Below are 13656 nucleotides of genomic sequence, written 5' to 3' on the forward strand. Positions count from 1 at the left end.
TTCTTTACATAGCAATGTTTCAGTAGCAGACTATATATAGGAGATCAGAGTTATTTTATAAATGCTCCTTAGATATAATTTTTCTCCCTTTAGCCACACAGCTCCCTGTGCCACACTCACTTAGGAAAGCCTGAATAAAATGGTCCCATAGTAAGAAGAAACGTGTTACTCTCATTGTACTTTTTTTTCTCTTGGCTAAATATTTACATTTCCAGGTCATAAGAAAAAGAAGGTTTTTGAACAGAACCAAAGTAGTTCAAGAGCATCTTTGATTTAATGTCATGTCTTGGAATGTTAATACTTTACCATCAGACTAATATCTACGTGTGCTGCATTTATAAGGCAATCTTGAAACAAAAAGCCATGCTAAATGTCAGAGTCCCTGCTGCAACCATGCCACTTAGGTACTTAAAAATTAATGTTTAATTCTCCTTCTAAAAGCTCAAGTCTCATTCTTCCCTCTGATAAACTGATAAAGAGAAATCTCTTAAAATTGTTCTGGTCTGACCTCAATTCTGAACTTCAGAGGCATAAAATGACAGACAAGTCTTTATACACGTATTAGTCAGTTCTCTCAGCAGGGTATGAGAAACCAAGATCAGAGATTGCCAATACTTAAAAAGTCAAATTCTGCCTGCAGATGTGCATGTTGAACTCCCACTGAAATCAGCAGGGTGAATTCATACAAGGAAAAATTTGGCTCTAAATGAAATGTGTTGATCTGATAATAGCATCTTCTACCAAACTGGGTTGGAGGTCGAAAAGATTTCCACCTTGACTGGTCACCTTTTTTCCTTCTTTAGAGCTCAAGAATTTTCCTGCACTAGTTGTCAGGGAAAAGTTATCAGTATTCTTTAGCCCAAACATCCTTAATCAAAGAGAAAATAGTTAATATGCACTATTAATAATTGTGTTAATTCATTTAACACAAATCTGATACAAATTGGGTTAAATTGGTACAGCTCTTTTACAGATTCTTTTGAAAAACTGTCTACAAGTAGCTGCTTCTTACACTAGTTGTGATTCCTCAGAAAGTTAATTAAAGAATACTCATTTTTGTTTCTTCTTCGTTAGCAGAGCAATGCTACTCTTTCTGTATCACAATTATGCTCCTTTTCCCCAATAAGTAGTATGGTGAAGAGCAGTCTTAATTTTAAAAGACCAAGATTTCACTTCTCAGCCAGCTCATCATCATTCTTATTATTCCTATGTAAAAAAAGATTTTGGATTCTTCCTTAAAACAGGTAACTTGATATAGACAGAAAATCTATGTAATCTAGTCTCTGTAAAAAAAAAACTATAGATACAGTGGTAGCATCTGAACCTGTGAAAAGAAATATATAACTTATTGCAAAAGAAGTCAGCAGAGGGAATGATTGTTTGCTTCAGGTATTTAAAATGGATTTAGATTTAGGCTATTGCCATAATGAACTCTCCAATCTTATCTGACTGATTACACAGAACAAACATACGGCAGATTACACTTTTAAATTAAATTTGTTTCAGTAAAAACTACCTGATTATTATATACTAAACAACCACTTTTGAACATATTTCTCTTTGTGTGAGAAAATAAATTGATTCAAAAGCTGTTTAAATGAGATTGAGAGACCACAGGACACAACTGAATAACTTTCATCTCCTACAAGCTAAGAAGCGTAACAGAGCTAAAATCAGCTGGTGCAACTACATGACAAAACAGTTCATGGTTTTTAACTTAATTCCATATTAAAGAAAAACCTTAGCAAATTAAACTTGCTCTCAACAGTGACAAAAAACCAGCCCTGCTAAATTCACTCTTGTATAAAAATGCGTTTAGAAAAAGGCAAAAAAAATATACCAAGCTGTCACCAAATCAGTAATGTGGTTAGCTGAAGTGTCTTTGATGTATACCAACATCTTGAAAGTTGACCCATAAACAAACTGAAAAAATTTTAAGTATTTCTTTCTTTCTTTATAGAAAACTCCACAAAGTTTTAAATTCTCAGAAATATTGCATATTGCAAGGACATCTGTAGAATGTGAAAGCATTCCAGTGAATTTCAGTAGGGCTTTGATTTATTTTAGGAAAGAGTTTATTATGCTCTTTTGTACTCTAATGTTGTTTTAGTTTATATTAGCAGTAAAACAGTTGATGAAGAGTTGATATTTTGTAAATTCTGGTTTTATTTGCCATATTTGTATTTAAAACCTAAAAGTCCTCTAGTACTCCATTAGATCATTTCCTTTTACAGCATCTTAGAACAATCTCTAAACTACAAATATCTTACTGTAACAAAATCTGTTTAGAAAGATCATCTCTAACTCTCTTAGGAACTAATTTTTGGGTTTTGGAAAGCTGGAAAATTCATTAGTAGGAAATGGTTATTCTGTATATAATAGTTTTAAAAGTCCCAGAGTCCATCACAGAACTTATTAGGAGACTTACTTAAGGAAATAGGACATCTTAACCCAGATTGATTATAGCCCTTGGTGGTAACAGTTGGCTTCTAATTAAACTGAAAAAATCGATATGCATTTTGAAGCAGTTTAAGAACGTACCATAAATAACTATTGTATGATTCTATCACAGAATGACATGTATGAAATTGTAAGTTTGAGAGCCATTTGTAACAGTAACTCCTTTAGTTATAGGATGAAGAAAACATTAACACTTCCATCTCCTACACTGCAGGTAAATAGTTTCCCTTTCAGCTATGAACCAAGGGATGCTGTCATCTTCTAACTGTACAAACAATTTGCAAACACCTAATCAAATCACAGCTCATACTCTACAACTGCATGTGAAATACTTTAACATTTTTGTGGCTAAAACTAATAGAATAGAATAGTAAGGAGTGTAGGTATAGTAGAAAGTCTATCAGTAAAGAAAGTAACTCAGAAGTTGCTATATCTGTAATGCCATTCTACATTACAGACTGGACAGCATGAGCTCTGCTAACTTAATTTGGTGCATAGAATAATTTTATGTTAGCAAAAATTAACAGGAGAATAGGCATCACATTGCAATCTGACCTCTATTTGATTTAACAAGGATCTAGCACTGCTATTGATACCAAGCTGATTGGAAATTCTGGTTATTCAACACATCTTCCAGGTGATTATTTCTTGTATAGATTATATTGATCTATTTAAAACTGATCTCCAGTACACACCTCCATTGCTAGACGGAGATGAATGGGGATCACTGGCTTGCTTCTAGGTGTCATTCATTAATGTTCCTCTATGTGAGCCCTAATAGCTCCATATAAAAATCTTCCTTTTTTATGAGAAGGATAGAAAATTATCAATTATCCAAGCATTTAAAATAATTGTGATGAGAACATGAATTAGAAATTCAACTCTCTTAGCTGTCAGAATCTCCACAGTAGCCAGCTGTCACCACAGTTCCCCCAAAACAGCATTGTAAGAGTTCACTCTGCTGAAATAACTCTTTGCAGCATAGCAGTAGCTGAACAGTACCAAAGTGTACTACAGAAGAATACATAAGGCTTTAAAGAAAAAAAAATCTTATTATTATTTAAATGAACTACTTACTCTCCTTCCTGAAATTGAGGTTGTTGATTTAGTATAAAATGCTTGTAATAATATGGATTTTTAATCTTCGCAAATCTGCTTGTTTTCTTTCTATGACTGGATATGAACACAACTGAAACTCAGCTAATTATTTGAATGGGTTGTCTTACTTTTGTCTCATTTTGAGGAAAGGTGACTAGGGACAAAAGAATTGCCCCCAGTCCCTGCACACAAAGAGTCATTTTGTAGATGATGAGTAGATCAGTGATCAGTTCATTTCTGATTTATGAATAATTACAAACTCTATTTGTTTTGCAAACAAATAAATTTCAGGCTGACACTTTCTAGTGAACATTTGTCAGTGACATACAGTTGGCTTCAACTGTCAATTAAGCTGAAGAAATTGTGAAATAAACAGCATATAATTCAGCTAGAAATTGTATTAAAATTGTAAATAGGCATTGACAAAGTATTTCAAAGGATATTTCCAGCCTTTATGAATATCCTTGTTACAATAAATACTTAAAATCTATAATCTATACACAAAGTCCATGTAACTGATTTACTCATAACTAGAAAAGTAAATCTGCAAGAACAGCCAGCAGTTAAATAGCAAGACTAAGACTTTCATGAAAATTCCTTGTAGAAAAATACAAGACTTATGCCTCTAAATTCTGTTCTGCTTTTCACAGTTATCAATCATTATACTGAGTGAAGGTGCCCTCTTTTTGTGACAGTGAAGGAGAACTAATTATCCTATAGAAAACTGGAGTTAATTGGAAAAAGTCTACATGATTCTATATGACTAGCCCTTTATTTGGAAGGTGTTCTAGAGATATGCACTTCTATTTTGAGCTAAAGAAACCACAGACACTGCTGCCTGCTCTTCATTATTTTTGTTGTTGAGTTTTTGTTTGTTTTTGGGTTTGGTTTTCTTTTTTCGTTTTGTTTTATGGAGGTTGCAAAAAAAAGAAAAAATAGAATGTAGTTATACTCTTGGAGTCTAGAGGCTCTTCTGTTCCCTTACAGTGCTGTGTGTGACAGAAAACTGAAGCAGTTATATTGCTGCTAGTGGTATGCTAAAATATCACTGGCAGAAAAATGTACTTTGCATTGTGCTCTCCTGAGTATGCTGAGAGTAGCTGAACCACCTTTAGCTAAAGATAAACCATTAAAACTGGCATCTCAGTCACAAAACTCTGTGCACAACATCTCAAAACACTGGCTTTTAATTTAAGAAACCTAATTTTCCAGAGTGGAAAAGTATAAAAACCTGACACTTCCTATGGGTACTAATTTCTATTAGTATTTCTCAGCAGATATCTACAGAGGCACAACAAAACAGTGAGGAGTTATCAGCATGATATGTAATGATTGTTGGTTATGCTGCTAGCATAACCATTATCATGGTTTTGGATGGCAAAGGAGATCTTTGGGGAAGAAAGAGAGACAAATTGGTTCTACCATCAGTTCCTGGAATGGGTCTTTGAATAAGATTCCAAGTGGATGAGGGAGGCATGATTGCATATCAATTGCATAGCAGCAAAAGCTTAGTATAAAATCTGAGTGGTGGTCTCAAGAGACCCTAAGTGTTCCAGGCATGCTGATGAAAAGAACATTCTGTTAGTGATTGCAAGGAGAAAGCATCATTGAATTTGCTGCAGAGGGGAGTAGAAATCATAGGCCATATCTAAAATATGATCTGATCAAGCTGATCAGGCAATGGATATTAAGGGACAAATGAGATTCATTTGGGCTTGAGCTGAATTTAAGACAGTTAAACGATGGTTTGGACTTTGCTGGACAAAAAGATATGCTTGGAACAGAGGCAGAAACAATGTGTGTTATTAAGAAAGTAAGTTACATTTTGGTCTGCAGATAATACTAATACAGCATTAATACTGACCAAGGATCCACTATTTTGTGTGAGCTCAAAGTTATGCCACGACCTTAGCAGCTCCAGCAACTAAAACTAAAGAGGACAGTGACAAATGACACTAAGTTAAACACATTCCCTGGGAAGTTATTCATCAGGTTAGGTTTGGGAAAGTTATTGTGATCCAAATTAAGAGAAGGATTTGCAAGAAATGCAATCACATATGACCAATGACATCTGCTCAGAAGGTACTTGGGTTTCTTAGATGTATAGAAAGAAATTAGGTACTTTGCCTCATACTGTAATATCAGTAATTGTGATACTCATCATAAAAACCAGAAAAAGGATGAGACATAGATAAAGTGTCAATTGCATAATGCTTGGCTGATAATATAATTTATAAAGAAGAAAACCCTTACTTTTAAAGAACAACTTTTAACTGAAGGCTACATAACTTCAACAAATTTAGATTTTAACTGAAACATTTGCAAAAGAAAAGTATTTAACCCTTAAGTGAATCAATTATTAAATCATTAATTATGTTATCTAGAAAGTATTTATCTATTTTTAAACCATAAGGACTCAGAACTATAATTATGGAGTCAACAGTCCTGCTCACAGTTCTAGAATTAAGCGAGTTGCTTTGTTTTCCAGTAATATCAGAGATTCAGTGTTCCTGTTCAGGATATCTTCTTTAAAATTAAAAAGCCAAAAACAAAACTGTGGTTGTAATGGCAGTTTCTGAGAATTTATAAATATATTTCTTCTGTTCATTTATGAATTTAAATGAAGATAAACAAATTCTGCAGCTAGCTGTTCATCAGCTACTAACTATTTCATTTGTTCTTGTGCAGCATCTACACAGGACACTCATTAAACTTTCTGTGTGATTAAAACTCGAGGACTTTCATTTTAATAAACTACATTTGATTTTTAGAGGCATTTTTTTCTTGCCATTAGTCATTCTATTTCCTCTTTCTTAGATCCTAATGTTCATCTAGAGAAAATAACAGTTAGCTCAGGTCTCTTTCAAAATGACTGATGATTCCCATTTATATGACTGGAACAGAGGCACTTTGTTCTTATCAAAATGGCAACTGCCTCTATTGTACTCTGGCTGAAGGAATCCTGTATTATTTATCAAGTCTGTCCATGGCAGTCATGCTGAAAGAGGACAATTCTGCCCAGGTTTCCCAATAAGCAATGATTTTATGAAACAACCCTTAAAAGCAGATAAGCATTAAGTTATAGAAAATAAGGACAATTTTCCAGGCTTGCTGCTTTTTTTTAAAGACTTTATCTTTAGTTATGAAGCCTATTTATCAAAAAAACAGAGAGCAAATATCACCGTCATGAAAAAACCCATATATTTTAAATTGCTTAAAATCTACTCTACAATTATGGAAACAATTATGTATTCATCATACTTAAGAAAATATAATAAAGAAAATAATTCAATAGAATTTTATCATATATTCTCCTTATTTTGCTTTTGCATTCTTTAACTGCCAATTTTGCCTCTCCCGAGTTTACAGTGAGTGTGCTGAGGATTTTTACACATTTCTATAGTGCTTTTACTCATGTTAACAATACACATTCTCAATGAGGATCCCATTGCATTTTAACTTTTAAAACTCTTTACAGGAACTTTTTAATATAAATCACTATGGTACGAAGATACCAATTTCTCACTGTAAATGATAATTGTTGATATGGGGGTTCATACAAAGAACTATTTTATACTCAGAAATACTGCTATATGACATGTACCTTGACTTTTTCCAAGTGATCCTGCAGAGAGTCAATTAGCAGATCCCCCACTGGCTGCCAGGACCCCTTGAATGCCTCAGCCTGGCGGAGCTTCAGGTCCAGCTCATCCATTGCCTCCTGGAGGCCCTGCAGCCTCTCAAGAGCATCGTCAATCTTCTTTTGCCAATCAGCAGACTGCAGATTCAGCTTGTCCCACTCGGTTCTGACCTCATCTGCTTGCCTTTGCAGGAGTTTGGTGGCATTGCGGGCTCTCTCCTCAGGTGACAGGTCTAAATGGAAAAGTGAAGAGGCTTTTAAGACATATTCTGTCCTAGAACTAAAACAGTTGCCATCTGGGTGAGTTCAAATCTCAGAAAGCAACTCTTCATAACTAAAGGCACCTGTGAAATTTGTTTTATTAACATCTTCTTTTTTCAAAATCTCTTAAAAAACTTAAATCTTGCCACCATAAAAATCAGCAAAATATGCATTTAAGTACATAAAGGCATTTTGAAACATGCAAGGTGTAGCTAGAAGTTTATTGGCTGATTCAGCACAATATATAAATATTAATCACTGTGAGGCTTTTGCTGCAATTAGGTGGATTTGGGATCTCCTGTAGTACTGAGACTACAAGGTGAATTTTAGCTTAAATTGCAGCTTTGAGCCCTCAAATGAGGCTATAATTATAGACAGGTCCTGAAGGTTTAAAGGCAGTTTCAAAATCTGCTTATAAATATGCATGTCTGTTTAGTACCACAGTGTTCAGAAGGATTGCTAAGGCTTGCTTTCATCTATATTTTTAGCTTAGTTTCTGAATACTGGCATTCAGCTCGGAGAGTAAAAGGAATGCTTTCAGAGCGGCTGGCAGGATTTATTTAATCATCTCTGATCATCACTGATCTTCCCAGCAACGTGTTATTACCCTGTTCTGGCTTCAATTACCTCTGGGCTCTGGGCAGACCTTCTCCACTGCCTCCACGGGCTGCTCGGCCAGGAAGATCCGCACGGTCTCAAGGGCACTCCTGATAACAGGTTCTTTTGTTTTCAGCTCCCTCTTGAAAGTCTAAGAAACAAAATTATTGTAAGTGGATCTATAAGGAAGTACAAACTCAGAATACCAATGCCAGAACAAAATTTCCAGCAACAGCTTCCACGTGTGGATAAGAAGCAATAAAACACACACACACAAATTAAAAGAATCAGCTTTTGCTTAAGATGAAATCACATTGTATTCAAAAGAGTAAATGTGATGTCAGCTTACTGCATTTCTCTTTCTTCAGCAGCAGCTCCTTTTGCTCTTTTCTACACCCTGCTTTTAAATGACAATGAGTAAGTTACTCAAGATTAGTACTAAAAGCTTTAGTAGGTCACTGAAAGGATACATATCTCAGTATTTATTTATTAATTTCTCTATTTTTTAAATGAGAATATGAGAGTCTATTGATTTTATTACAAATGTATACCACACAAAAATGCAGATGAAACCTAGCTAGTGGGTTGGTTGCATGTTGCATTGGCTCTTCTGCATGTTGCAGTGAATTTACCTAAATGGTCCTTACCACTCCCTTATTTCAACATTTTATTCTGTATTTATGAAACATTGTTGAATGCATACTGTTTGAGGCAGCACAGAGGTAAAAAAATGCAGGTAATTTAATAATACAGTGTAACACAAAACACAATACAAAAAGGAGATCCATATGCCATGGTTAGAAAACGAGTATTTTGCTGCAGGATTTAGAAAATTCTCTTTACAACATCAGCATTATATAAACTTGTAACACAATTAATTGACCAATTCAGTTACATTAATTATTAAACAGAATTTGTATTTCTATGTGAACTAATGAAGGATTATAAATTCAATATTAAAAAGTTCATTACTCTGAGAATTATATTTGATATGTGACTCTCTCTACAGAAAATACCTACCAGAACTAATAGTGGGAACATGTGCAGTTTATAATATGAGCACTCACAGGTAAAATATTCTTAACACATTTCAGGAAAGTAAACTTAAGGAAATAACTACATTATTCTACTATAAATATTTAAATACACTCTTTATTAAATGGTGAAGAGCTGACCATAAGATTTGTAGCTGTTCTTGGGAAAACCCTTTAGCAAAGTCTGCTCTGTTGAAGGAAATAAAGCAAAAAGTCTTCATTTTGTGTCAAGGACAATAATGGGACTGGAATCTTTTCACAGAGTCTATTTGCTATCATAAGAGAATCTGTCATTTGATTAATATCTGAGATAAATGTTTTAAACAATCATGCTAACCTTTAAAAACAGTACCAATTTTCACAAATTTAGAAGTGTACTGTATATTAAGAGGTAAACTACTACTGGACATTTTTTTTTTTTTCATAAAAACTGAGTGGAATTACTACAGAGCTAAAATTAAAATGTCAAACTTAGACATTTTTAGGTTTATAATTCTTATAATTCATACTTGACTTTTGCATGAAATGTGATGGAAAGAGGAAATATAATAAGCCTTTTTCGTGCCTCCAAATGAGGAAAATCTATTCCTTTAATTAGCCTTTATGTTCATCTCTCATCATTCTGTCCCACTGGAATGGTGTGGCAGGTCTGCAGGTCAAGTAAGCATAACTTAAAATCCAGCACAATAATTTCCATGGACTTTGTGCTTCGCTCTCTGCTGATAGTGTCAAAAGTAACACCAACAGTCAAACTCACTTAGACCACTGGTTTTTAAACATTTAAACATTATATCTTAAAGATAGAATATGCTTTAGATATGTTTCCAAAGTTGTATTATTTTTCAGAAATGTCTGTGCCCCAAGCCAGTCAAAAAGGAAGCACTTGCACAAAGGTCTATTCTGCAAACACACCAACACCAGGAAGGATTCACTGATTCTCCAGGGGAACACAGAAATACACTGATGTGGAGAATAGTTAAATGTCAGAAACACCTCTGAACTATGCATTTAGGAATGAGTAGTCCTGCTGTGAGGAATGCTGCTGCTGTAGACAGGTCACCCTGGCTATGAACATGTGCACGCCAGGAGAAGCACAAAAACCACCTTCTTTCAGCTTGTACTGCTTTTGCAGAAAACAGCAGCATTCAAATACACTGAGTGGCTTTACCTTTCCAGAAGAGGTTTAAAGCCACAGTCCTCCTGTATCTCTTGTATAACAAGAGGAGAACATATGTGAAATGGATCCCATAAAGCCTGTGGGCAGTAATCATTGTATCTTCCTCAAAACAACAGAGAAATGCTAATAGAACTTCTGACTTTGCACATTTTGTATTTTGTCACAAGAGGAAAAGGTGTCTTTCTTTATTAAAAAGGGAAAACTGAGCCAATGTGTTAAACTTTTCCCCCCAACATTTCCTCTCTGAATGTTGGAGCTGGTGGAAGCAATTATAGTCTGTAAATTCTGAGTTATAGAATAATACACAGTATGGTGTTGAGATCTATTTACAGCTCTCATCTCCTTCCCTAGTTTTGATCTGCAGATTTCTACTGAGTTAAAATATGTTTCAATTAAAAAAATTTGAAAAAGAGAGGATGAAAAAAACATGAGTCTGAAGCAGTAGCACAGAACAGCATTAAAAATAATGAATGCTTATTTCACACTAACATATTCCAAAAAACAGTTCTTACTGTGTGAAGATAAAGCTGCTTTTCAGATTAAAATTTTCTTGTGATGTATATATACACTACCAGTAAAAACCATAAGTAGCAATAAAAGATATTTTCTCTTTTTTTGGAGGAAAACAAAAAAAGGAATTTATCTATCTAGAGCCCTGACAAATACATCTTTATAATAACTAGACCAACACTGAAAGCAGAATTAGCCTAAATGAATACCTAATGTATAACTAATGATTGCAGGCTAATTTCATTGAATTCCTTGACTTCTTCCACACTTCATGGTGACTGTAGAGGAAATCGAATACGCATAATGTATGACCTGACAAAAAAGTAAGTAAACTACTTTATTTAAGCGTGTCTATTTGTCATCAACACTACAGCAGTAATGGCATTCTGTCCACCATTTTAATAATGCATATATTGATCAGCTTATCTCAGACCTCTACTACCACCTCATGAGTGTCCTTAAATCTCTTTAAATGAAGAAACAATGATTGTTTAAATTGAAAAATGAAAATAAAATGAGGAAGGAGTTGCATTAGTAAAACTAACATCAATCTCTGTTATTTAAAAAGTAGGACTTTTTGCTTTCAATGTATTTTAAAGAGAAAGAGTACAATTAGATTAATTCAATTGCCAAACAGAATGCTTTCCAAAATATGGGGTTTGTCCTAATTATTAAAAGTAAATATCAACTGTTACCCCATAATTGGTTAGTGTGTTGATGCAGGAACTGTACTCCTTAGGCAGTGATGCTACAGATTTAATGTGAAAGGGTTTCCATGGAATTGTTAAGTACCTTCTATGTTCATAAATGCTATTTATGCTGTTAATAAAATCACTACACAGCAAATGAGGCAACTCTTAAAAGAATGAAATACATAGCAGGCCATCTGCATGATGCCTAAATTACTTAAATTAGATTAATTTACACACAGTTGTTAATTCAATTTCACTAAAGCAATATTATGATACTTTGTAAAACAAAGAAAAATGTGAGATAATTAAATGTTTTGAAGAACAGGAGGTTTTTTTTATCATTGACTAACACCACCACCACTCCTCCCCACATGTTCTAAGACTTTGGAATAGAGACAATTTCTTCAGATGCCAAAATTTTAAAAAATGACCTATATATATAAGTTCAAACAAATAGCAGTTATGTGGGTGTTATTGGGATACATTCCAAATCACTTTATCTAAAAAGAACCTCACATCTATAACACAACAACGATTTTGACTGCATGGATACCCCTACTCTCAGTTGAATTCAAGCTCTCCTCTGGCATAGATTAAAGCATTTGAAATTTTTGTCTGAATCCTACTCTTAAAATTTTTAAAGCCAATCTTGGCAATAAGGAGCACTAGTGGTAAGAACTGATTTCTTTTCATCTCTTTTATGAATCTCTGTGGTATTCTAGCTGGTCTTCTGAATGATAGAGAGGTTAAATATGTTTGCTCTTCCTTAAATTTTACCTTTAAGGGAAAAAAATAAAATCAGCTTGCAACATTTCTTTAGAAAAAGGATTCAGGCATAAAATCATGTTGGAATTCATCATGCTATTTCTCAATTGAATCAGTTAAACTGCAAAAATAGTGTATAAACTGTATAAATAGTGTTCCCCTGATGGGGTTTATTCACTTCTCAAGTGAAGAACTTAGCTAGGTTTAGTTCTGGCATTACCTGACAAAAACAATCCTTCACAGCAGGAAAAACATTGAACTTATGAAGAAAGATCAAAACTAGAAGTTTTAGTCATTTAAAAGATTGGTCAGATCTGATAGATCCTTCCCTGGTTTACTGAAGACTAATTTCCAGAAATGATATCCAGAAGAACAAAATTAACAGTCAGCAGATTCTTTTTCTCAAGATCAACACACAACTACTGTTTAATTTCACATCCAGCACCCTGAGAGCTAAGCTCTGCTCTTAAACAAAGGTCCAAATCTCTCAAAAATAGCTTTCCAGTACTGGGATCCAGTTTTAAGCTAGATAATTGTACACTTGTGAAAACATTTTCTTATATTCAGAAATGAGCTAAGCTGTTAATTGGAATATAGCCTTTGTATATCTGCTTCTTTAAAAGAAACTTCTAGAGTAACAAAGTCCATAACACCCAGAGGGAAAAAAGCAAGCAAGCAAGCAAGCAAGCAACCAATCAACCAACCACCCAACCAACCAACCAATACATTGCAAACACAGATTTTGTCAACAGCAACTGGAAGTCAACTTCCATGTTGACTGTTTTTCCTTCTCTGTCAGAGATATTTAAAGATCAGACAGGGCAAATTAATTTCAAGTATTGTGTTTTTTTCTTTTTTCCACAGGGAATCAACATACCTAAACTCATGCTTCTGAAGTGCTACAGAATGGGAAAAGAAAAAAGGCATATTTCTGAAAGGAACTAAAACATTCTAGCTTTGATACTAGACAGGATGACCAAAGCTCTGTGTTATGTACCTGCAAGTCACAGAGAAGTTAAAAAAGAGAAGTGAGATCCATTTTATGAAGACATTTTGTCCCTACTCACAGTATCTTACTTTTATGCAGTAATTATCATCCCTAAAAGTTATAACTACTTCATTTGTTTGGTGTGTGACAGATCACTTAGTTCATCACTGAAGACTTGCCACCTTTATGATGCATTCTTGGAAGCCCTTAAATCACTTATAGAGCAACACAGAATACTAAAATACTATAAGAAGTAATTTCTTTAGTTAAAAAAATATTTCTTCTGTCTAGGAGAAAATGTTTTCAAGTATTTAAATATTGTTTAGATGGAAAAAGTTTTGTTGTAACAATTCTATAGAAATCTCTCTCTAACTCTTGTTTTGGCTCAAGAGTTGTAATTGGAGAAAGAGTTTATGTCAAACTGAGTTAAAGCA

At 34.1% G+C, this 13656-nt stretch overlaps 1 protein-coding gene across 3 annotated transcripts in view; it reads right to left on the minus strand.

Moving 5' to 3' along the window:
- DMD (dystrophin) overlaps positions 1-13656 on the minus strand; it is a 1135346-nt gene that overhangs the window by 171247 nt on the left and 950443 nt on the right. For all 3 annotated transcript variants that reach the window (XM_056512754.1, XM_056512922.1, XM_056512842.1), the window contains 2 exons: positions 8087-8207; positions 7163-7431 (listed from right to left, as the gene is read on the minus strand). In XM_056512754.1, coding sequence (XP_056368729.1) covers positions 7163-7431; positions 8087-8207 — 390 coding nt within the window. The remainder of the gene's footprint in view (positions 1-7162; positions 7432-8086; positions 8208-13656) is intronic.

Source organism: Oenanthe melanoleuca, chromosome 1 (genome assembly GCF_029582105.1).
Source record: "Oenanthe melanoleuca isolate GR-GAL-2019-014 chromosome 1, OMel1.0, whole genome shotgun sequence".
Lineage (NCBI taxonomy): Eukaryota > Metazoa > Chordata > Aves > Passeriformes > Muscicapidae > Oenanthe > Oenanthe melanoleuca.